This window comes from Xiphophorus hellerii, chromosome 11, assembly GCF_003331165.1.
Source record: "Xiphophorus hellerii strain 12219 chromosome 11, Xiphophorus_hellerii-4.1, whole genome shotgun sequence".
Taxonomy (NCBI): domain Eukaryota; kingdom Metazoa; phylum Chordata; class Actinopteri; order Cyprinodontiformes; family Poeciliidae; genus Xiphophorus; species Xiphophorus hellerii.
In genome coordinates, this window is record NC_045682.1 from 15,121,092 (window position 1) to 15,148,287 (window position 27,196).

Consider the following 27,196-nt stretch of genomic DNA (forward strand, 5'->3'; position numbering starts at 1 on the left):
GATGTCCTGGTAAAGTTATTAGCCAAAGCTCCACTGTTTCATTAAAGCAGAAGATGTAGTCAGATGCCCTGCTGTCAATAAAACCATGTAGTTGTGATTACCATCTTGACATAGACAATTTTTATATGATGTCACATGTTTTCTTAATATAACTGTTTACACATTGCAGGTCTATAAACATTCAACTGTCGAATAAAGTCTAACTCCAGCAGATTTCCACTTCTGACATTCATGCCAGTGGTGAACAGGTGAAAGGTCACAGAGTTGGAAACATAGATAAATAGGAGAGCGAAATATATATTGAATTTAGCTCAACTGACTTTGTTATTACAGGCTTCACCTGTGATATTTTCACCCATGATTTTCCAATAGTGAGCTGCCTGACCGCCTAATAAGAATCAACTTACTAATTTATTTATATTTGTTGGATTCTGTTGTTTTTCTCCTGTCTGCAATAAATGCTTAAATACTTAAATTAGGTGACTTCTGAAGGTAACTGACTAAACTTTACTTATGAGGGACTGAAACAAATGCATGTCACACTTTTAAGATTTATATTTGTATAAAAAACGAACCTGAAACTTCTTAACCTTTCTATTTGCTATCACATAAAATCCCATTATAATATAATAAAGATTGAGGCCATATAGGTGGAAGTACAAATGATTGATACTGTGAATTTTTTTTAACACAATAGAAAAGAACAGTAAAACTAAATCAAACTTGTATCCATCATAAATTTTTTTATTCTATACAACTTCACAACATCTGGCATTTTTATTTCCCAACAAGCTTGAACATAAAGCACACAAAGTTCCTGACAGAAATGTGTGGTGTGCAGACAGGTGGAGGAGGTGGTACTGGTCAGTTTGCCATTGAGAGAAGAGTAGATAGAAGAAAAAAAAGTGGGGGGAGCAAAGGGATGAACAAGTGACAACCAGAGACGAGTGAGACAAAAAGAGGGAGAAGACAAAACAGTTGAGGCACATAAAAAGTAAAATTTAGAGAGTACCTTAATGGTATTTCTGGCTTGCCATCCACCTTTACCCTAATCGTTATTGCCAATACTGTACTAAGTTTTCTTTCTTGGAGCTGAATGAGAATTTTAGGGAAGTAGTGTCAATGCAAACAAAACAAGCATCTTCCTTCAACTGTTGTTCCAGCTGCTCTTCTGCAGCACACATCGATTTATGAAACAACAGAGCCTTCTTTCTGCATCCCAAAGTCCGCTCAGCAGGTCACAGAGGTGACTCGCCTGACTCGGCCTGCACGGCAAAATCCCTTTGAAAGGTGCAACGAAAGGGTTACGCCCGGTGCTCAGTAAATCAAAGCTGCTCCCTCCTTTCATTTCCATAACAAGCCATCAGAACTCATCTCCCACTGAAGTGGCCACAGTCCCACTGGCAATTAAAATCATGCTGGGACATGTTATGCTTGTGTGTGACTGCACTGCGAGAAACAAAACCAGCGGCGGCAGCAGCGGTAATGACGGCGGCAGCTGAGTGGTAAATCTCGAGCGATGTCGGCAGAAACCGTCTTTGATTCCTCTGAAAATAAAATTGAAAAAAAAGAAAAGAAAACAAAAACTGTGTCCTCTTTTACATATTTCAGTTCAGGTCTTACTAGGAAATATCAAAGAAGGAGGCTCAGAGACTGAATTATCTCATCTCTGTCTCCTTTACCACATTTTGTACACAGTTGCTAAACTAAAACGGGAGGGTGGGTTGTTTTGGTGTGTGCGCGCAGCATGTATTTTTGGGAAATAGAAAAAAGCAAGGATCTTAATACCACACTTGTTTGTAGAAAGCTTCATAAATAATTACACCTGATAAAATGAAAACATCTGCTAATAATGTTTTCATTCACTAAACCAAAAGAAAATGTATATATTGGAACAAGAAATTACTTATTTACTTTGTTTTAAATTAGTTTCAAGCATCCACTTTGATCACTGGATGATGCGAATGAAAACCTGTCCAATTCAGCTGAAAAAGCGATTGATCATCACACCTTACAATTACTTCACAGCTATTAATCCAAGCAGTTCATGAAAACCATAATCCTCTGTTTTTACACTTGCCAGCCACTTATCACATCTGCTAAGCAATTTCCAGGTGTGAACTGAGGGTAGAACTTTGAACAATGCTTTGGAGAGCAAAGCAATGCATGATGACGGCTGAATTCAGTTCATCCTTCCTGTGTTTGTATCCACGTTGAACAGCAACCACTGCAGGGACCACCATCCAATATGATCGGTTTTAGCCAGTAAGCCGGCGGATAAAGAACTGTTTATTTGGTGTGGAAGTAAATGCTAAGATGCTGAAACCTTTACAGAGGAATCCTGGCATTCTGAAGCCACGTCCAGCTGCCTATCTAACAAAGCCTTGGCTATCCCCAGACAGGCGAGGAGGACGCGAGGCATAAATGAATGTGCATAAAGCACTTTGCATCACATCATGATAGTTTAATCCTTTCATTCGCACCTGTCAGTCATCCTCAGATGCAAACTAATCCCTGAATATTTGCGGGCCAGCCTATATTGATATCTTTTCACTTTTTTTGTTCTTGTAAGCACAACCTCTAAAAAAATCTAAGATTAGGTAATGTAGGAGAGCATTATTCATTTGTAATGTATGGCATGGTCTGCATTTCCTTAGTCTGTTTTCTTTGATTGACAGGGCCGCTGGTTATCTCCACTTTGTGCCCTTTACCAATACTGTGTTGCAAATGGATACAAAACCATAAGATTCCTTAAATCATGCAAACATATGATTCCCTAAAGGCAAGTTTAAATGTTAGGAGGAAAATCTACTGTGTGTGATCTTTACTGTACCTCGCAAAAATATTTTTACTCATCTTTTTTCATAGATCTTTCTAAATTTCACACAATAACCCTGAGCAAAATGGTGCATGGCTGTGAAATGAGAGGTAAATGATGCACGGGAAATATGAGCATGAAAAGAATGTTGAAGTGTGGCATTTAATCACTTGTGTTCTGATGCCCTTAAATAAAATCCAGAACAATTACTGGAGTCCACCTATATGAACTTTAATCTCAGTATAAATACTCTGTTCCGTGAAGGCCTCGGGGGTTTATTGGAGAAGATTAGTGAACAGGCAGCAGGAAGACCAAGGAACACAGCAGGCAGGGAAGGGATAAAGTTGGGGAAAAACTTAAAGCAGGGCAATGTTCTTAAAAAAAATCCTAAAAAACAATCTGAACATGAACACACCATTCCTGCTACATAAATGGTAGTAGCATCATGCCATGGAAATGTTTCTCTTCAGCATTGACACTGATGTCAGTCAGTTGATGGGAAGATGAAGGTGGAAGTCAATCTGCCATCAGGGCAACACTCTAAACAAACAGCCAAAACTGATGTGGAATGGTTTAGGTCAAAACATATTCATATACTGTGACCTAGTCAAAGCCTTGAACTATAGCCAGTTGATATTCATTGTGTTGGCCAGTCACATTACATTATAATAACACATACTTAAGCTCAAAGCTACTGTGGTCAAAATGTTCAATTGGTTGGGTTGAATACTTTTGCAAAGCATCATAAATAATCTACTCTGTAACGTATTCCCACAGCAATCGTTCGGTTCACTTTTTACAGGTTTGTCTAGTTACAGAAATTGATTTTGTCTTAAATGTTAGACTATACTTAACTACACTTCAGCGGATGTGTGAGTTTTAATATATCCTAATGACTGATGTCGAACACCCTTGAGTCTGTTTTCTGTTCTCAGCAGTCCATGTTTTGGGGCAGTGTCAGGAATGTCTGCTGATACAAGTCGGCTTTTTTTTCCCCTCTGATCCTGTCATCCCGGCACAAACACCCGCGCTTGTTTACAGTGAAATGTCCTCCTTGTTCACCTTCACCTCCTGCCTGTTTTTTCAGCATTACGCTACGTGATGTACATACTGTATAGTTTTACCATATTGCAGCACCGAGCAGTGGGAGGTCACCGGCGAGGTTGGCCGTCGCTAACTCGTGAAAACGCCGATTTGCTCTCCAAAGCCAAAGCTACTGAGGTACCTGCCAAGCTGAGCTTCTTTAAAACAAAAAGGCAACCTATTCAAGCAGCCAAGCAGGCAGACAGCAGAGGCAAAAGAAGGGACAAAAGAAAGCTCATTCTAGACAGAGAGGAATTTAAAAATAGGAACATCTGAATGGGTATTCTTTCAAGTCTTAAACCAGCTGAATCTAAAATACAAACCACTGCAATGTTAATCTATTGGGTTTGATCCAATTGTTTTAAGAACCTTTTTAATCCACTTTCAGTAAAACCATTTTGCTATTCTCATAAGATAGATTTATGGCTATTTAACAATTCATTGTAGTAGTGTTTTCACAGTGTCATTATAGTGCCAGTTATGGAAAGTATGCGTTAGAAAATAATAGTGTACTTTCCTTTTAAGTTGTTGCGTAAGTTAGCATAATGGTTAGGAAGAAAAATATAAGCAGAAACCCACACAGCAAGCTGACTCACTTGTTCGCCTAATAATTGGATGCATCATCAAACATCCGAGTTGTTGTATTGCACCTTCAACTTTTATTAGCAAAGCTCGGATGAGATGAAGTTAAGTCGATAGGCTTGCCATGTAAGAAAAAGTGGAAAAACACCGGTTGTTTCTCAGCCGCACGCCGATATCCTTAAGTCACAATGTGCTCTGGCTCTAAAAGCTTCCACTGCCAATTCCTTATTTGAAACGTGAACAAGTCTTTAACAATGCCCCTCTTTGTGATCCAGGGAAAAGGAGAAAATCTATTATCGATTTCCACCTGGTTTAGGTGGGGGAAAAAGCCCCTGAAAGCGATGCTGAATGGCGCTACAGTGCACTGCGCCATAGCTTGCACATTAATGGCTGGTGGATGGTGTGAGGGGGCATGTCAACAAAGCCCCTGACTACTCCACCGCGCCATCTGCACATGCTGAATATTTAATTGTCGATGGAAGCGCTCAAGACCAGTAATCAAGAAAAGAAAAGATAATACGCATCATGAAGAGCCTGTGTGACAGTTCCTGGATGATTGGAATATGGCTTATTTCTTCAATCACCCATTGTTTCAGTGCTAATTGTGACAATTTCTGCATGCATGCCACACAATAAAGATATTTCTAAATCACTCATGTCATTCAGTCTCATTCAACTCCGGATGTGACAAAAGAACTCCGACTTGTAATTCAGCCAGGAAGTGTAATTCATCACTGTCAGATGAGGAGTCACCATTCAGTTCAGAAAAATGTATTCAAGGAACTATCAGCCTAATCAGTTAAAAATAAAACTTGCCCTTTAATTTTAAATGTGTGCCACCAAAGACATTTTAACAGCTAACAAAAGACAGGAGCATCTTGATTATTTTCATCCCAGCTAACAGAATTTAAACTTCTTTCAAACAGCAATGCACTGCTGCCTTAAAGAGGCAGTAGAGCTCGACTTCATACCACTGCAGCAACGGGACTGAAAACCGCATCAGGAAAGAGTAATATTACAGAAAAGCTGCCAGATTTAAAACACTACAGAAATAAAGAAAAATAATGTATTCTTTCATCACAGCTGAAACCTCCCCCTTCATCATCTGTAGGGGTAATTGCTTCAGTAAAACAATATGGCCAAGCTGAGAACAACAAATCCAAACTCAATTTTTGTTTCTCCTTGTAAAGGTTGTGTGAGCACAATAAAACTTAGCAAGCAACATGACACATGATCACTTTCTAGAAGCGCTGCTAAGTGACAAATTCATTCTTACCTTAGGCTGGGCGCGACGGGGAAAGGCAACCTTAGGATCAATCTGAAAATGAGAAGAAAACGACACGTTTGTTGTAGATGGAAGAAACATGTCCGCAAAAGGACCACAAGTACAGCTGCTCACAAAAGCCACAATCTTTGTGATCGTGAATAAAATTTCATTAAATTTAATAGGGGTTTAAAAAATAGAGGAAAATAGAGCAACGTCGCCCTATTTTTCTGCAATTCTGAGAAGTAACATTGGTGCTCAGCTAAAGAGAACAGTGAACAAAAGGCTTATGGGTATTGAAAAACATTCAGTGGACAGATGACCCCAAAATACATGCTTCGGTTTCAATACACAGATAGTAAAAGGGAAAATACCATTTTCCAGCATACTAACGTTATTCTAATGGTAAAACACAATAGTAGTAGTGTCATGGTTTTATGCTATTAAAAAAAAAAAAAAAAGAACGGGTAATGAGAAGATGATACCGACACCAATTTATTTTACTTAACTTTCCCGCAGTCACTTAGACCCCACATGTTTTTTACTCTGTGCACACTCCGATGTAGAGAAGAGAATTAGGGCCACCGAAAAAAATAATAATAATTCTGAGATTAAAGTCAGAATTCTAAGATTAAAGTCAGAATTCTGACTTTAATCTCAGAATTCTGACTTTAATCTCAGAATTCTGACTTTCAGAGCTGAAGGTGTAAAGTTTCTTCAAACTAATGTAAAACAATAATCACAAATTTTAAAAAGTTGATTAAGGAAGTTGCACTAGATAGGGTGATATTATCTTGTCATCCATATTTAATTCTGCATTCCTAAACTAAACAGATTAGATATACTTTTAGTCCTTTACACTATGTAAAGATCTAGCTCTGGATAAATCTGTATGTTTGCAAAAATGCAGAAAATCCCATAGGTTAAAAAAAACATTAAAGCACCACAGTTAAGTTAATTGGCACTTAACTATATCAAATATTTATAATGAAGTCAGCATGATGATCATTTATTGAGACAAACTGGTGGTTGCACAGTTTTCTTTGCTGTCTGCCATGTTTAATACAGCCATGTTTTAAATGTAAACCAGGAATACGCTTTTGGTTTTTCACATTCCCTGCCATGTGGTAAGACAACAAGAAGATTTTATGTGCAATTTAGTCCAATTTAACATAGCGTGCTTTCTGAACTTCCACAACCTAATTAAAGTTGTAGTTTGTTTTCTCAAAAAACAGATTGATTCAGGATTCTCTGCAGCTTTCACAGAGCCATGCTGCAGTCGAACAATTCAGCAAAACAAATGGCAAACAGCACTTAAATGTTGTAGTATATTAAATCACTTCCTAATTCGGTGTACAGTTTTAGTCACGAGTTCATTTGCAAACTGCTATGTAATGCCCCGTGCTAAAGGCTTTATCACTCAGTACATTAATCCCGACTATATAACAGCATGGTATTTAAATTCACAGATGACCTACTACCTTACCTGGGCTCCTTATAAATGATCCAGGTATACAGATTTGCAGAAATACTGGTTTAATTAGGAGAAGTTAGGCTTGTCACTCATCAGGACAAAGCATGTAAAGAGAAATGACCATTACCAGTGACCTCATTACTTTACGCTGCTAATTATCTACAACGGAAGGAGCTCACAGAAACATTTCAGGCGCAGCATTTATTCCGTTGAGCAACGTACTTTGTGAAACCTCACAATCATTATTAATAATTACTGTGTGCGTCTTTAGACCAAAACATTCATGCTACCAAATTATCTCATAGTCATGAAACCTTTTATTAATAACACCCCCAAAACCAAAACAAAACAAAAGGGAGGAAAAGTGAGCAGACCAGCCACAGCAAGTGTTCTGCTGGTCATGGTCACACCAGAGACTCGCTTTTTATTTTAGGCAGGAATCACTGATTGAATATGACAGGAAGAAAATGAGAGTCTGAGGCCGGTGACGCCTCCAGATATTGCCAAATAACCGGGAGGATGCGTCAGATCAGCCTGTTTCTCCATCTTGTGCTTGTTATCTCATTAGCTTCATTTTCCTCATTAATTTCTGTGGTATGAAGGTATGTTGTGGGGGTGGCAGTGGTTGGGGGTTGGGGGTCTCATCAACCTTGCACTTACAATGAAGAGCAGTGAACTGCCTCAAACCACAATGTCTGCCTAAATTGTCCTTGCTGAATACAAATGACTTGAAGGATGAACATCTCCCTGTTTATTTCATAGGACCCTTTTAACAAGGTACTATGGTTCCCCATGAAGGAACTTGGCTATATATAAATGAGTGAGAAATTTTTTGCATTTGTGAAAATTACTCCATTGGCACAGATGGATTTATTTAAGAAAACGATAATACGCCCTGCTGAGGAAAACAATTGAAACAAAAGACACCATCTGCACGGATCAATTAAGCCATTGACATTGACTGCATTTCAATCAGCTTGAAGGGAATCCATGATGTGCAATGTCACTGTCATCTTTTCTGCCAGTCTCACTTATTACCGTTATCGTTGTAAATCAGGTCAGAATGAGAAATGAATTCAATAACACCTGGGCACGGTAACCCCGCTTGTAATAAATTTCATTTAAAGATTTGTTTTAGCACTTAGCCCCAGGCATAACCAATTCAAACTCAATTATTTTTTTCTTGCACCCCGTTTGAGCAAAGACAACAGATTATGTTCTGAATACCAAAGTCCTATACCTGGTAATATATCTTACATTTTAGGTTTACGTTCAGACAAAATACACATATATTTATATCAAGCCTTTGACAATCATGGAGACTAAACTGATTGTTTTGGAACTTGCTGAGATTATGTCTGTTCTCTACATGCACAAGCCAGCACTTAAACACAATGGATAATTAAGGTTAGTTTTCTGCTGAAAGATGAAGCAACTAAACGCACAGAAATCTAGTAAAATGATACTTCAATTATTTAAATTACACTTAGAGGAAGGAAATAAAAATTAGGCCATGAGAACACCCTATGAAATCTTTGCAGGAGATCTATTTTTCCAAGGCTGTACATTTATATAATGATATTTATACACAAAGTGGCTTCATCAGAGGCAGAGCTAGTACATGCATTCTGATTTGCACTGGATAATGTAAGCATCAAAACCGAAATGTTGTGTCAGTTTCACCTGATACTTCCTTCCTGGAGCTTTTTTTTTGTTATGTAAGACACTTAGGTTTAGGAACAGCTAAGTGGACCTGCAGTGCATTTGTTTCAGTGGTATTACATGCACTTGAGTATACTTCCTAGTGTTCTTGCACTCATGTTTCTGCAGTACTATATATTTTTCCATTAAACATCTTGAACTTAATATTAATAAGGCATGATTAGCATATTTTCTGTACTTGCTGTTGTCTAAATCAGCATTTTCTTTCTTCTCAGGATAGGGAAGCCGATTATTGAATGGTTTTCCATTAAATTTATGCAAAACGTTTAAGTATATTGTGTACCGTATTTTCCGCACTATAAGGCGCACCTAAAAACCTTCAATTTTCTCAAAAGCCGAGAGTGCGCCTTATATATGGACCAATATTGAGCCACAACAGGTCTCGCAACTACGGTAAGCAGCCGCCGACTTCATTTTCCCCCGTAGAAGAAGAAGCGCGCGGTGCATGCTGGGTTTTGTGTAAAGACCCCTGTAGCAGTCCCTCAGACCCAAGAAAACACAGAGAGCTTCGATGGGTGCAGTAGATTTGTATTTACTTCTTTCGAAACCAAGTTTGTTGAATAGCACTGAATACACCGTGCTCCAAATACACCGTGAAAACTAAAAGAAAAGAAAATACATTTGCTTAAGTGCCTTTGTTTAACACAAAACATGAATACATTACATAAAAACGCTAACTTCACAAACTAATGCAGTTCTAAACATGTACCTCGCTCCGCTGTCCAAGGGCTGCAAAGTTTATGGCGGTAAAGTCCGTGTAGTGCTGCCTTTAGCCTTCTCTGAAGAATGTGCGCTACAGTCCAGAGTCATAAAGATGAAGAATATCCTCCTCTTCCTCTTGTCCGTGGGATATTTCAGCCCAAAGTTCTGACTGACAGGAAACTAGCGACACTTCCTCTTATTTTTCGCTTTAAATGAAGGTACTAACTCAAAGTGAACCAAACTACAGCGCCCCTAGTGGGTACTATGGGTAACAACCTACAAACAGCACAAATAATGGAATGGGCATTTACAACCCCAAAATGGCTCCTATTAAGAGACACGCTTATGACGCAGAGTTTAAGCTCAAGGCGATCAGTCACGCAGTAGAACACGGGAATAGAGCAGCAGCGAGAGAATTTAACATGAACGAATCAATGGTGCGGAAGTGGATATATATTGTGATTGCACTAACGTTTGATTTACCGTAACAGTATCAGACTGTTTTTTACGTGTTTATTGAATCGAGGAAAAGTTCCCCTCCACTATATGTTATACCTTGCTGTTGTTAAAAGATAAACTGTGTCACGAAAATACCACTTCACTTACTTTACCTCGGGGAAAATAATAAAACAGCTGTTTATTCATTTTGGGAATGAACGGAGTTTTCAGAACGCTGGTTTGTAATCTATTAATAAAGTTTGACTGACCTATCTGACTGTTTTGTTGACAAAATATTTCTAAGTGAAAAAAATATGCAAATCTCTAAGGTTAGCAGTTTATTTGAAGGTGAAAGAGGCGTGTATCAAAGAAGATAATCAGAAAAAATGTTTCTGAAAAGTGAATAGAATATCTAAAGAATATCTTAAGAGTTTTGAAACTCATGAGTCCAGCAGATTGTGCCTAGACATGCACTGATCATTATGTAAGTGGTTTTGTCAAGTGCTGACCTGCACTACCAATTATCTTTGATTCTGAAATCTCTTTAAGAACTATATTTAGCAGCATTAAATGTATTTCAGCTATGGGTGGTCATTAGTTATTTATATTAGAAGAAGAGGCGATGTCATGATCTATCGGAGATAAGAGTGTTTTCTGTATAGCAGGAGTTTACTGTTATTAAAAAAAAAAAAGACAACATGACCACAGAGATTACTTTTTATGATGTCCTTAGCTTTCTATAAGAGCAAAAGTGGTTACCATTAGTTACTAAACACTGAAAATGCCAATATTAAAAGTAGTGCTGTCAATCAATTACAAATTCTAATCAAATTAATTGGGTTGTGTTTAATCACAATTAATCACTATGTCTAACTTCGTAAGCTTGAAATATAACTATGCACACATTTAAATTAAATGTGCAATTAAAATGCAAGCAATTATTAGAATTTTTTGTAGGAGAAAGCAGGTAATGTAGTCTCCCAGTACTCAACAGAATCTAAGGAAAACTTGCTCCACTACACATGCATAGAAGTACAGTAGCAGCAAACTTGTTCAGGGGACAAATCACAAATAAGATACATTTTATTTTGTAGTACTTGGATGGCTCACCCCTTTCAGATGCTGCCCTGAGCAACTGCCCATATAAAAAATGTTTAAGAAAATGTTTTTATGTCTCAATTTTGCTATAAACATTCATTTAGAAATGTCCCTCTCCCTTCCTTTCCTATGTACATTGTGCGAGGAGGCGGCAGTTGCTTGCCCTCATTCAGGTTTCATTAGTGTCAATCATGGCTTCAAATCAGAGGATCAAAAATATGAGTCTGAATGACTTGCAGCTGGAACAATTGTACTGTTCAGAAAAAAGTTTTCTTCTGGATGAAAATGCTTCAAACTCAAAATAAGTCCAAAGTTGCTCTTCCAGCATGTTTACTAAAGCCAAAAATCAACTTCGATCCCAGATCTTTGTGACAGCTCTCATTGTTTACAATTATTCTCACTATCTACTGTCTCCTTACAGCCCCGCTTACATCAGTGACCATGATGTTCACTACACAGAAACACTAGTTTTGTTCTCTTGCTTTTGGCACACAAAGCTGTATATCTGTATGAAATCATCCACTGGATAATCTCATTATATCATCCATAATATTTTTCTTATGATAACTGCACAGTTGTTGAAAAGGAAATGCACTTAGTCGTTTACATTAGAGAGCTTTTGAGAACTTTATGACTTTGTCTTGTTTCAGTTTTAAAAACCTCATTGACCCTTTGGGTCTTCCTTGTTCTGTAGCAGCTTCTGCGCTGAAGAGTGTTGTTTTCAGCATTACCTGATGTTCTTAGTTGTAGTATGTTAGCTGATCAGAAAAAATATATATGTTTATGTTTGAGTTTCCAACCAGTTGGCCATCAGCAACAGCATTTCTACTTCTGCCACAGGTTACAAACAGGGAGGTAAAAATCTGCCAAAGGAACCTAGCATAACATCTAAGCCACTGCATACTTAACTGGTTGTCAATGTTCATGAACCTAAAATCAGGTGTTGTATAACAGTGCAAAGAGTAGGGATTACAGAGGAAAAAAATACTACCAAATATCAGTTGGTTAAGTTTGAACATTTGCAATATAGTAACTTAATTTGAAGATGAATAAAGAAGAAAGCATCCATCTCTGGATGTCCAAAGTGTGTCTTTTTTTCTTTTTACCAAAAAGGGGTCCTTAAAGTTTACTAGTTGTCATTAGTAGTTAGGCCAGAAAACTGTACTTAAATTCCAAATAGTCGGCCTCTTTTGGCCCCTCTGATCAACCAAAGTAAGACGTCAAGACATCTATTTTGACTTCATTTCAACAATCACTTTTTAACTATATTTACCCTTTCTATAAAAGGAAGATGACATTTCTATGTCAATTCAATGAAAATTTGCTTGGAGGTAACAGCAACAGAATATTTTATTAACCCCATACTGTATTCCTCCACCTGAAAAGAATATCACAAGAAGAAATCAGACTTGAAGTTAAGTGAACAATTTACCTTGACCTAAATGGAACAAAAGCATGGCAGGCTGGAAGATGAGACCATAGTATCAAACAGTTATTGAGAGGAATTACGTAGCTGAAGGAAGAAAGGGTACAAATGTAAACAATAACATCAGCCATGTCTTCACCCACTGTTGTTCAATAATGCACAACAAAATGACAGTTTTTACCCAGGGCAAAATCTTTAACGCACACCTAGCAAATTACATGTTTTTGGTGAGAAAATATTTTATCTCTTATATAGATTTGGGTATTATTATTACCAGCAGCTGTCTATACAACGTATGAGGTCCTTTTTTTCCATTTATTCAATTACTCTAGCAATCTCATGGTAGCAGAACCTGTTATGTACAATTGACTGGCATCCACTAATGTGATGCCATTTTCAAAGAGCTCTGCAATTACAGTATGTGTGCCTTTTTGCAATGTGAGTGCCTCAGATAAATCTTAACTATCTAACCAGTCTGCACGGTTCAGTTCATACGGCGCACATTACTGACATGGTAATGATGTGCTGCTGTTGAGGCACCTTATGTAGCTGTAGCCGAAAGCAAAACGGAGCTTTCCAGTGAAGCACTTTAATATATTTGCTCCAACTCTATATGGTACATCAATGCAAGACTTTCCCGAATTAAGTTCTGATACAGCTTTGTTATATGAACTCTCAAAGAGCAAAAGTGAATTTCCTCGAGACATTATACAACCTGGTATGTCAACATAAGAAATGAGAACAGGCCAAAAGGAATCCCCCACCAAACAGACCATCTTTTATCTTCCGCGGCTCTGCGTTTTACTAGAGGGTCTCTAAGGGCTGCTTTTGCATGCAACTGTGGGAGATCGGGGCAGAGAACCAGCATATATCTTAAGTTCACATCATACAAAAGGATTTCATATATTAATGCAGCTCCTGGGTAAACTCTCTTCCTCTCTTAAGACATATCGAAGCTACTGTGATGATGTGGTGTTTAAGCTAAAAGGAAAAAGCCTTATCAAAGCTCACAGCTTCTTCCTAATAGGAGAGAGAGCAGGTCCACAGGTGTGCATATGCGATAGCAACAGAACAGACACAAAATTAAAATGTCATATCTGGGCTGTCGATCTGTACTGATTTTTTTGCTGTGGAATAACATCTTTTAAAAAGGAACAGTTTGTTATGATCCCAAAATTTGCAATGAGGGTTTAACCGATGTCATGCTCTGTGAGCAAATTGTCAGCCTTCCACATTCTAAAAAAAAAAAAAAAACATCATAATGATTATGATCCTGACTAATATTTCAAAGTTACAACATCACTGCCTAGACAAACATCCAGCGATATGTACCTGACAAGCGACAGATCCTCCATGTGCTAATACTGCCATCTCCCTTAATTAACTGCAGAAGATGGAGCACCTGCTATACTTAAACACGAACAAGTCGGTTTAGCTCACTAATTTGACTTTATGTCTAAATCCTATCAAGCCACTGCTCATCCATCCCTCCGCTCCAGATTTCCTCATCGGCTGTTTTTCTGCTTAGACCTGAAACATCAAGAATGTCAGGACAAACTGACTTGGGGTCAGTTACAGCTAAAGTTTCCAGGATTTAAAGAAAAATAGAAATCACAGTGCAAACCAATGTAGCTGAGCTTTGAAAGTTGGAATAATATTAAGACAAGAAAAATCAAGAAAAAAACACTTAATTTCCATTTAGAAATATTTGTAGTATCGTCAGCCTGAGGTTAATCTTTTATACGCTCTCAATTATTAAAGCCGCTTTAAATAACACAAAATATATATAAACCACCCAGCAATCAATCGGTTCCCTTATACATTTTTCATCCGCTACTTGCAAAACTGAAAAAAATATGTAACTGTGATCTCTCTGGTTCACAACACCCTGCCTTGAAACATCTTCTTGAACAGATGCTATGGGTTGCTTCTATCTGAATTGAACTAAACATCATGAAAAATGGTAAATATGTTCTGAATTACCAGCATGCGAGTTTCAAAACCCTCCGGCTGTGTATGCCCATATGTCTCATTCGCATTCATCCTTCCCTAAGTATTTTCATAACCGGACAAAATACAGAGGATGAACAATGAAAAAAAAAAAAAAACAGGAGTGGAGAGGTAAAGGCCTGTAGTTTGTTTAAAGTAGCTTAAGTCTGTGACTCAAATCTGTAACTGGTGGAAAATTTGCTTAAATTAGGATTCCTATCATTTTGCGAAATCTTTTGGTTAGATTCGCTTTTAAGAAATATTATTTGAAACTGCTGGTCAGAATTGGTCAGAACACCCCTGCAGTTTAATTGTATCATTCAAGACACTTTAAAAAGCAAATGCAAATGAACCAATTTCACATGATTGGGATATATTATTAAAAGGTCACACAGTTACTGTTCCTTAATTTCAGCTTCAGGAACAATTATTCTTTCTGGAGTCGTTCCTGGATTTATTTTATGCCTGATATATAAACTGATGCAATGAATTCTAGGAATGATTCTTTAGTTTTCTATGTTCGCCTTATTTTAGAGCATAGCTTACTTAGTTCAATGTACATTAAAACATCCTCTCCAATCTGCCATAGACGTTATTATTTTCTGAGCAGCTTTAATAGTTTCTTTTCAGCTTTACACCAGTTAAAGTTCACTTTCTAACAGAGGACTTCAAAATCATTTATATTTTCCTGTAGCACGTTGTTTTTGTTCAGTAAGATCATTTCTGTATGTTCTGCACAGAAATTATAGCAAACCACCACCAAACCACAAATCCATAATTTGAGTGACGTAAACTTCTGTTATGAGGAAATTGATCAAATTCAGCTAATAAAAATGTAAACTAAGTTAATTTAACCAGTAATCTAGATTTCAACTTTTTTTGGTGGTGGTTTAGAAATGGCTGCAGCAGACTCTTGCACCACTAAAAATGTTTATTGCTGGTTCGACAGCATGCAATGCTAGGTCCTTTTTTGTTGTCTTTGATCGAGATACAAATAACCTTGATAGCCTACTGGAGATAATAAATGTCTCTTTGTGGAGGAGCAGCTGTGTGACTAACTGCTGAAGAAGCAACAAACCAACTGAGCAAACCAGGTGAAGATGCATGGATTGTGGCGGAGGCTTGGCAGCAAAAAAATATTATTTAAAGGTTAAAGTACACACACTGCATGCACAAAAGTAAACCAGCTGTGATTTTGTTTTCCAACTGTTTACATTAACAACTTTAAGTCGAGTTGAATGGACGGGCAGGGAGAGCAGCGATCATCCTTACATTCAAATTAGGTATCAGTGAGTCTGCTCAGAAGCCTATAACCAACCGGATGCCGTGACGCATGTCTGCGATAACACCTGAAGCGGTTATGGAAGCAATAGACCTTTTTCATAGGAACCGGAAACATTTCCAAGACAGGTGGAAAACATTTTGCTTGCTTGAGTCAGATACATAACTTGCATAACTGACAGTAAAAAGTGTAGTGGTGCTTTCTGAACTTCTCTTCTCGGTCCTGAAGTTTGCCCCATCATCAGTGTAAGTTGCTTATCTGTGTCTATCATTTTAAGCTCAACATTAGTCAATAATTCTGTAATATTTTGTTAGTTAACATTTTTTTCCACAATCTATTTGTTCATAGAATCAAATGTTGCCATAGCAAAGTGCTGGCTGCATTACCATGAAGACTGAACACACCTTCTGGGCAAACATTGATGAGCAAGAAAGGCTGATTCATTAGGGAAATCCTAAAGAAACAATTTTATTTCACTGCATATTTCTTATATATGTATAAAATAAAAATTAATTTGTAAAGTAACCAAAACTAAATACAATGGTACTAAATAAAGCTATATGTGAGAAAGTACTAAGTCTTACCTATTTGTACGGGCTTGACAGAATGTTAAAACTTTTAATGTTGGAAATAACAAAAAAGAAATTTCCAGTGTACTGCTGACATGACTAAACTTGCTCACAGTCATTCCAACTCCAGCCACTCACTTCTTTCAATGTTACCAGGGACAAAAAGGGGGCCTATAAGGATTTCTTTGGGCACTATAAAAGTGGGAGACTTGTATCAAATCAGCATCTGCAAACACATCAAGAACTATCCATTTTTTGCTGGCCCGAATATTTTTTTTTTAATTCTTCCTGCTACTGCTGTGCAACTTTATAAAAGATATGATAGATCCTAACGCAATGCCATCTTGATAGTGGAAACGTTAAAGTACAAAACAGCCCAGCAGATAAAGCAAAGTGACAAATGGCAACAAGGACAACGCAAACAGCTTGTGCTTTTTTGCTGCACACGGATGAACAACTGCACTTTAGAAACTAGAAAAGAACAGTTTCAACATAAACCAATGCACATCAATGATAATGTCATCCATGACTACCAACACCTGCAAGTAACGAAACAATAATAAAAAAAAGCATACTGATATAATTTGCGTATGATTTCAAGGTCACTTATTGCACCTATAATCATAGAACCATCTGTGAAATTTAAGTATTTCAGAATATTGTTGACCAACTTGCCATTTATTCTATAAAATAAAAAAGGCCAATTAATTAAATTATGATCGTAAAGGCTATGCTTTCCAGAACCAGTCATTAACATGTGCCAACCAGGTGACAATTTATCAATCTTGGATTTGCCTCTCTTCCTTTGAGAGACAAATCCACTGGCTAGGTCTCTGTCTTTTTTTTTCTTTTTTTTTTTGCTTCCTTCTGAATAATAAAAGAAACAAAATACCTTCCATATGTCTAAATAAATATGCATTGATTTTGAAGGTGGGAAAAACTGGCAGAGTTAGGATAAATAAACGGGGAAACATCTCAGAGTATCAAGAAACCGGAAGGTGAGTTGGGAAGCAAAAATGTTTGGTTTGATAAGTAATGATGATCTGGTGTAAGACCTTAAAATCTCACTGTTTGGTTCTCAGGGTTAGGAACTGTCAGATATAAAATATATGACACAAGTCTGCCAACTATGACCTCAAGGCTAGAATAGGTGTGATATATACACGACAACTCATTAGTTGATGAAAAACTAACTTGCATGCTTTTATAGTTAATGTAATGTATAATGATTCTACCAGTATCACAAATGGCAATTTAGATAACCAATAGTGCATTTTATCTTGATTAAACAAAAGGTCATCAGTAATGACATTATTTCCCTTTTAACAGCATAGTTTTTTAAAAAAAAAGGCTGAAAGAGCTTTTGTACCAGACCAAGAATAAAATCTCCAATCAATGACCATGACCTAAAAAAAACTGTGCTTTGAGAATAACGTATTAGCAGGTCATCGCTATAATCCAGTGAATATCTTAACGGACTAATTAAAACAACTGGAGGAATTTAACTGTTTCTTCCTGCCACTATTCACAGGGTGCCTTCGGGCAAGGCAACAGAGCAAGAATGCCTTCATTTATCAAGCATCAGCACAAGACTGGCGCTGCGCTGGCCAGCTCCCAGGTGTGAGTATATATTTTTTCTTTTTTAAATATATATATATGCAGTCCTCCTCCCCCAATACCGACCTTTGCTGTAAGTATATATGCTGTCAAACTGTCACAAAGCTGTTCATTCAAAATGTCAAACTTGAAGTTATCAAACTGCTCAGGATTCAAAGTATGTTTGAACCGCTTTCCCCCATTCCCGTTTAAAACAGCCTCTTAACGTATCTGAATGTAGTCCCCTCTATGGACGCTGTTAGTGTTACTTATTGGTAATTTCACCTTGCCTTCACTCTACATAAAGGCACTGTATGGCTTTATCGCCCATTTTCCCATAACACTGTAATAGAACCGATAGGGCAGAGGACACAACAAATAAAATGTTTCTACGAAGGAAGGCTAAAATAAACCTTCACGTGAAGACTGGGGGAACTGATCTTTATTGAAGGAGAAAAAAAAAAGCCTCAAACAAGGCAATTTTTTTTTTTGCTTTTGAGGTCAGATTTTATGCATAATTTTAAAAAAAGAATAGAAAAGCATGTTTTTTTTATCTTTTCTTTTTTCAATTTAAGAGTAGCACAAATACCAAACCCACAAAACCATTTAAAGAAGTGAAGCCTCGAAAAAAGAGCTATTTTGAATGCCATCCAAAAAGGTCAATGTCCCCAATAAAAAAAAGGAGCAGCTAGACTACTACAAACCTTGTAGTTAAAAGAATTGCTAAAAATGCTGGGTCCACTGTACAGCAACCCTTTTAGAATGGAGAAAACAAAAGCATAAATTACCACTGAAAATATTTTCCACATTTTCCAAAGGTGAAAAATATTTGTAGTTTTTTTTAATATAATAATAATAATAATAATAATAATAATAATAATAATAATAATAATAAATCTGTCACACAAACACGTTTCTGGAATGTGCATTTGCTATTACATACACTCTGCCTCCAAATCTGGATATTAAGAAGAAGAAATCCCTGACAAATTTAATTCCAGCTTAATCCCATCTAATCAATCACTGTAAAAACCTCTTTAAAATTTTTTATTATTTATCTGATGACAAATTTCGAAAATCTAACACGCCTCACAAAATTTGAATGTATGTGAATCAATTTGCTTATTTAAGCAAGTCAGATGGCTGAACTCTTTTTCAAGCATAATAAATGTTTGCAACATAAACCATCTAACTCGTCGCTGCTCATTGATTGCCACCACGCTAATACATTTATCCGATGTAATTATATTTTATTAAATTCAATAGATAGTTTGAACAGCATGTTGGGTGTTTTAAAAAGATTAGTATGGATTGTAAATGCAAAAACATTGTGTAGGGGGACTATACATCAAGCTCATTCTTTTTAAGCGCATGATCGGTGCATCAAAAGTGATCAAACTGAACTCTGAGACAGCGCGCTCTTTTGTGCCCACAGCAGATACGTAGACGCTGCACATGTGGCAGCACAGAAAGAGGGGGGCGTGTCAGCCCCATCTTTCAACCACACAAGTAAAAGTGAATACATCCATGTTTTTTTCCTGTAGCTTGTGCACATTTTAGCCAATGCACCTGACTTTGACTAAAGCAGCCTGTTAACCTTAATAGGTGCTTGGCCAGGGAGCCCCAGGCAAAACGGAAAGAAAACGTCACAGTTGGCAAAACACATCAGAGACAGAACATGAATAAAACTCTTATGTAAGTGCAAAAAGCATAAACTCACCGTCTTTGAGTCTAATTCATGGTGCTGTTGAGCTAAGACTTTATCTACACTGGCAGCATCTGTAAACGTAACAAACCCAAATCCTCTGCAAAACAGAAACACAGAGAAGTTTAGAATTTTTATACACAGAAAATTCACTCAAAAATAACATTTTAAATTGTTTGCCCAAAACAAGTATTAGGAATTTTATATAAAGTTAAAACAAGGTTAAAGACAAAATTCATAACATTCATCTGACCTTATTACTGTTACAATTATTTTTTTTTTGTAAATATATCATAGCAGAAATTTAAAACAGGCACGGGGATGAGGGGGGGGGCAGCGCTGAACATTATGTGGTGTGTTACACAGTGAGACGACGCTCCACCAACATTGTGGTGCAGTCACAAAGTCAATGTCAAATTGCAATCGGCCGCAGCTTTACAGCAGCGAGCATTTAAGCTTATCTGGCTCGCTGTGAAACCACACGCAGGCGCGCGCGCAGACAGGGACACTCGGTGACGCGCGCGCACGCACACACAAGCTGGATTAATACTAAACACGGTCAAAGTAAGCGATATCGTCATGTGCAGTGGGAAGGAAAAGTAGGGGAAAAGCCCTGTATTTACCTTGAACGTTTTGTCGTGGGGTCTCTCATCACCATACATTCTCTTATTTCTCCGAATTTACTAAAATAGTCTCTAAGGCTGTCTGTGAACAGAGAGAATATGTCGGGTTATTTGACAGAAAACATATGGGAACGCTGTTGTCACTGCATTTCAAATAAAAAAGGAAGGGAAGGGGGGGGGGGAAAGAACACCCCGCGATGCGCATAGGGGTCGAATAGAGGACTTCAGATGGACGGAGATCAAAAATAACATCGTGCGCACACACACTACTGAGATATCCCATACAGAACACTACTGCACAGACAGGGCACATTCGCACATACACCGCCAGCAGCTAACGAGCACTCAGTCACAGCGACAAAAAAAACAACAACCCCAACAAGAAATATTGGACACGGCGACAAAAGAGAATAACAGTCTCACCTGGTGAGGTTTGCCAGCTGAGGCCACCGATAAACATTTTACTGTAAGGGGAAAACACAACAGAAGTGAGTCCAGATGTCAGTTCGGCCATTTTGACGACTAACTACTTCTAAAAGCGACCTTAAAGGATAAAGGGAGACTATGAAAGCACATTCGCGCTTAGTAATTACTCTCTATCTACATAAAAGGGGGAGGCCACTCTCGCTACAAAGCTGTGGTGTTTAAAACTGCATCGGGGAACGGACCCGTGCACGGGTTTAAGTGCGTACTGCGCGAGGACGAATCCAGCACGGCAGCCGAAGTCCTCTCCAAGATGTTGTAACATGAAAAAAAACGTACCTTAGGTTTAAATTTAGAAAAAGATTCTTACCCCGGGTCATGTTGTGAATCATTTAGGCTTCCGGACGTGGCTTGACTCCCGTCTCCTTCCATATCTATTCCAAACTATAGAGGCTGGGACTACAGTAACAGTGACAGACACACACAGATAGGGCAGGAGATATGCAAAGCCCCGCTATGAGAATATTACTGAGCCGGGAATGAAAGCGTCACACGTGGGATCAGCTCAGCCCCTGCTCCCTCCTCCCTCTCTCAGCACGCTCTACCTTGGCCCACAGGGGGCGGAGCTTGGCTCTGTCACCTAACCAATCCAATTGACGTCAATTCAGGCAATCTGCAAACCAATCCTCCGATTTGTCATTTAATTAAGCAATAAGCCACTAGAGGTACTACTGGCTTATTGCTCTTCTAAATCAGTGGACACAGTCTGTAGCAAATATATGTATTTTAATTGATATTGTTTACAAGTTACAATACACTAAAAAAGACAGAGGCATTCAGTAGTAATTTACATTTATATCTTATTCTTCTGCAATAAAGTTGTCTCATGGGAAGAATATGTAATATATGACTTTTCATATTTTCTCCTTCATATTTAATTCATCTTGATTGTTATGTTTTTGAATATATTCACAGTTTAATTCAGCTGAAAGCTTCATGATGTGTGAACCAAAGAGTACGGTGCAGCACCATAAGCGTCCATCTTGTTTAAAATTCAACAATAATTGGAAGAGTAACAACTGGGGGGGGGGAAGAGTTATTCATTATATAATCTAATTAGAGCAGCAGCGTTTATTAGCTAAGACACAGCTACAGTGAACTGTAAACATATTCAAAACCACTTGAACGTTCTTATGTTGCTAAAACTTTGGTCCGTAGTTTTATGTATTTAATATAAACTTTTTGTGATAGAATAACATAAGAGCGTAAAACAGATTTTTTTTTGTTGATCATTTGGATTTAGGTACTTTGAGTGGGCTGTTCAAACAAATTAATATGCATTGTCCTTAATCATATCATTGTAGCTCTGACTATATTTTTAGACTATTGCTCTGTGAACTAAATTAGCTCCATACAATTGATTCCTGATGCAGCCTTGTGGGGTTCAATTCCTGACCTTTGGACCTGCATGTCTTCCCCCCTACACCCTCTTCTTATTCCCTGGTCACTATATATGAAGTTCACTATCACAATCACAATCATACTTGATTTTATGTGTGGTAGCTCTATGACAGCATGAAAACATGTGCTGCAGTAACTGTGGTATTTACATCTAAGCATTTTTTTCTGAAGGCATGTTTTGACAGGGTTAGGGTAGGGTTAGCCAGTATTGTATAAGTCATTACTCACCTGTTTTGTATGTGCAAAAATGCGTCCGACACATCTTTCAAACTCACATCCAATGAGACTTTGTTCCCCTCATTCTTATTTTGGTTGTGAAAGACTTGGGATTTAAGATTCATTGCTCCTTTGTTTCCTACAAATAACTTTACAGACCCGATGTAGGACTGTGCCTCAGTGATAGCTGATAAGGCAAAAATGACTCAAAAAATGTATCAGGTAATCCAATGAGTTCCACTACTTCTGGCATTATAACACTGTTTGTTTGCCAAAGGTTTGCTCCATTTCTGCATGGGGGCGGAGCCATCGTTATGTCAGTACAGGATTATGTGTAGTGACATTTGTGTGAGCACCAGTTCTCAATAAACCTTTCACTGATTAAACACTTATAGAAGTTGAACGAAGAGAAGAATCCTCTGATGTTCAAACCTCTGCATTGTTCATAAGTTAACCCTTCTATCATCTTCTTGACACTTTATCCCTATCCCATTTAGTGTGTTCATTAGTCTTAACAACGCTGTTGTTTTACTAATGTTCTCTACACAAGAAAATTTTCAGAATTTCTTTTCAACAAAACTTTAGGAAACAATATTACATTTTTTTTCTTCCACCTTACAATCATTGATGCACTGCAATTTTACATTTTACAAACTCGAAGGTTTGTTTGCAGCTAAATCATAGTTTTAAATATGATGTAGCTATGCCATCAGAGCTGAAATTGTAACAATACACTCAGCTTGCTGAATTATTAAAACATCTCCCACCAAAGTGATGAAATGCAGCAAAGATTGAGCAGTGGTTTTAGGACAGATAAATTAAAGAAAGCTCTTTGAGGCACAAAATCAATGTTCAGCTCTGTTCACGTGTCCCTGAGCAAGATACTGAATCTCAGCCGCTGACCCAAAGGTCTCACCTTCAACTGCCTTATTCATCACAATAGCCAACAAAAAGAAATTTCCCATGGGGATCAATAAAGTCTGGTATCCGTACATACAGTAGTGTAATTATGGATCTTTTCATGTAGATGACCTATAATGAGCTGTCAGCCCTGCCCTCTGCACAGTGTACATGGAGATAAGCTGGCTCTGCCTTCTAATAACCTTGAGGAGGTACAAAAAAAAAAGAAAAAAAAAGCTTAGTAAAATATTAAGAATGAATGAGCAAATAGAGTATGGTGGAGAGGAAGCAATGTTTACGGTCTAAGACAATATTTCAAAATGTGTCAGGAGTCAAACAAAAATATCACATAAATGCAGTTCTCATTAATTCCAGTATAAGGAGTCTCCCAGTTTTCCATGTGAAATGTGACTCGTGATCCTGTTTTATTATTCACAGTCGGAGAAGCCTTTTCAATAGGCCTGTCTTCCCTGACTGTTGAGGGTTCCACCACAGGGAATTTCTTATCTGGCCAGGCAGCATGTTTTTGAAACAATGCTGAAGATAAAACCCAAATAACAACACTTTTGTCAGTTTAGCAGCTAAAAGTCTGTCATTAGTTCTGGGACTTTCCACACAGGAGCCGTCTGTAGCTCTGAAACAAAGGTGCGCAGCCAAATGGTAATTCCTCGCCGCATCGGAGTGTCATAGAAAATGGAAATATGACGCTGTGTGAGAAAGACTATTACACCGTCTTTGCACTGTAGTCCTGTCCCATGCCATTTTGTGATGCATTTATGATTACATTGCTGTTGTCAGATGGGAGGCAGGTTCTTTATATGTCTCCCCCAGAAGAAAAAAAATGCACGCTCTCATCCAGCTGCACAGACACAAAGAAGTGAGGGAGGTTATAAATTGATGTTGAACGCGAGCTCTAAGGAACAACAAGCTCTAAAGCCCAATGCGAGGTGTACGAAAATCACTGTGGATTTAACACATGAAGAGCAACCTCTGTTTTACGCTCAAAATAAAAACACTGGAGGCTCTGCTTTCACGGTGGGATTGTGAATTATTCAGTTTTCTTATCATAGTTATTACTGCCGTACCATGACGGGAGTCAAGTTAAACATGTTTGGGAAGGGACTGTTGGTGTGACATTTTATCATATTTTACAAAGGGTTGCACATTTGAAATCAAGACATGTTTGTGGCAAAGTAAACACCGCCACCTCATACAATCACAACTTTTGCCCCTTTTCATATCTCTTAGACTTAGACTTAGACTTAGACTTGTACTTTATTGATCCTTTGGGAAGACTCCATCAGGAAATTGAAGTTACCAGCAGCTCCCAGGCAAAAAACAAAGTTAACACACAGTAAGCAAAAGTGCAAAAGAATACAAAATACAAATTAAATACTAAGGTACACACCAAATGTGAGTAACCAAAACCTTAAATTATGCAAGAAAAACCTTAAATTATGCAAGAAACAAGGAATAAGAATATAGAATATAAGAATATAAGTAAATATAAATACTTATGTTCCAATCAAATAACTCAAAATATTTTTGTTGTATATTATGTGACATATGTATACAAATAAAAATGTAGTAAGTGTGGTGAGCATTTACACACAGCTCCACTCGGGCAACACGTTGTTGAACGACTTTCCGCTGGTGTTTTGGGGTATGTCTCCACCAGCTTTCCACATGTAGACAAAATGAAATGCCTGCTTAAGTTCAGTCAAATTTGAAGGAAAATATATGAATAGCAAGTTTCTAATCTGACCACAAATTACAGATTCTTACTCATAAATTTGCATTAATCTAACCAGTTCCATGTTCACTCTGGGAGCATATTCAGCATTTTTCTGCTGGAAGGCCAAAGTCCTAGCTCTTTTCTTCCAAGGGTGTCCTACATTTAGCTCTATCCAACCTCCCATCACCTCTGACCAGCTTCCATGTCTTTGCTTAATGTCTTCGCACAGCACAATACTGCCACCACCATATTTTACAATGGGGATGGTGTGTACATGGTAGTGTAGTGTTGGTTTTCTACCTCACATAACATTTAGTTTGTAGAATCAATAGTGTGACTGCTTTATTAAAAAATATCTTTTTTCCCCAGTCAATTAGTTTAGATCCAGTTTAGGAGTGTTGTGTTCTGGTTTTACAAAATTTATATTTCCAGATGACGGATGGAATATCTCTCAGTGAGATCTCCAAATTTTGGGATATTGTTTTCTAATCTATCTGTACTTCAGATTTCTTTACCCCTCTCCTCTCTGCTGCGCTCCATGGTCTCTATGATGCCTTTACAGATCAACTAACACAAGGGTAGACCTTTTGACAACTACTTGGGTTGCCTTCTGTAGCCGATTGGTTGAGAGGTGTCAGAGTGCAAAGGGCTCACTATAAATGCCCTCTATCCTTGTCAGATTTTATTTTATAAAAATAATTCGGAACCATTCAAAATTTCTCTTCCACTTAACAATTCTGCTCTCCAATCAGCACTGGAATGTGTGGCTCTAATCTAATCTAACAAGTTATAAGGGTATAAACACTTTTCCAGGCCACTGTGAGTTCATGATTTCAGTCTCTAGATCTGTGTACAACACAGACTGGAGGAGAAATCTTTATAGATTTTTAAATAAAGCTGTGCTCCGCTTTAATCCGAGCTGCCCCCACAGCCGGATGAAAGTGCCTAAAATGTTTATTCCTCTTTAAGCAACTTCAGTCTGACAGCCATGCTGGTTGGGGCAGCTGAGCATTTACTACTGAATAATAATAATATAAAAAAGAACAGCAGACAGGCTTCTTTTGCTTCTTTATATAAAACTATGTGCAAACCTCTTTTTTCCCCCCTTGAAAGTGATGCAGAGCGTACAGTTCCATCACCATTACTTGGACACATTTATGAAGGTGACAGAGTCTGACAATGTTTTGATTAATTGGGGGACAACGCGTTTCAAGGAAGACATCTTTTGTGTCCTGCATCCCCAGAGCTCTTCGTCATTTCCATAACATTTAGGGAAAAGGAAAGATTTTCTCCGAGCCTGTCGGTGTATTAGTGCAAGCCTGTATTCAACGGTGAAATGTGAAGCGCTTCTCAATTGAGAGAGGGGTCAGGGGAGAAAATCTTTGCTGCTAACTGACTCGTTGCATAAAAAGTGGAGGATTTGTGGGAACTGGGGGAAGAAGCATACTTCATAGCGTGTGGAAGCTAAAGAGACGAGGGGACAAGAGGGAAACGACATTATGAGAGGCACTCTGTTTCCAACCTGGTGATCTTTACCAGACCTTGTCAGGGAAAAAAAAGTTCCTAAAATTCACTCCAGGACTTTTTATCTGAATGAAATCAGAAATAAAATACATTAACCTCTCAACAGAAAATGATGTCTAACATTCTTTAAAATGAAATTTAAAGCTGAATTGGGATCTTGCATATCAACAGAACCACATGTTCTCAGAGTGTACTCCTGTGTGAAATGATGTACTACAGCTCAGAGGAAACCGCTTCTGACCCGTTGAACCGTTTTGTCCTGAGGATCACTCGGACACTTGAGACCATTTTTGGAATTTGTGAATGATTTCATATTGCTTACTTTAGGCCGAGTGATTTTCTGTCGAGGTGCACCTGCGGTAAAGACTGCAGATGTGAACAAACTGTCTCCCTCTAGTGTCCCTTCCCTCTATGCTTCTCTTTTTTCTTCCAAGCTAATGCACCTCCCAAGTTGCAGGGAGAGAGGCCAACCAGAAACATTTATAATTGACAGGCCCTATTTCAGGAATTAGCCACCTACCTAACCGTGGACCATACCCTGCTCTATCATCTCCCCCAGAATCATT

At 38.0% G+C, this 27,196-nt stretch overlaps 1 protein-coding gene across 5 annotated transcripts in view; it reads right to left on the reverse strand.

Annotated features, from left to right (window-relative positions):
• The window catches only part of msi2b (musashi RNA-binding protein 2b), a 301,650-nt gene extending 280,282 nt beyond the window's left edge, over positions 1 to 21,368 (reverse strand). For all 5 annotated transcript variants that reach the window (XM_032576245.1, XM_032576242.1, XM_032576243.1 and 2 more), the window contains exons 1-5: positions 21,165 to 21,368; positions 20,795 to 20,835; positions 20,372 to 20,453; positions 19,764 to 19,848; positions 5,760 to 5,801 (exon numbers count right to left, since the gene is read on the reverse strand). In XM_032576245.1, coding sequence (XP_032432136.1) covers positions 5,760 to 5,801; positions 19,764 to 19,848; positions 20,372 to 20,453; positions 20,795 to 20,835; positions 21,165 to 21,226 — 312 coding nt within the window. In that variant the 5' untranslated portion in view covers positions 21,227 to 21,368. The remainder of the gene's footprint in view (positions 1 to 5,759; positions 5,802 to 19,763; positions 19,849 to 20,371; positions 20,454 to 20,794; positions 20,836 to 21,164) is intronic.
• Positions 21,369 to 27,196: the final 5,828 nt, after the last annotated feature.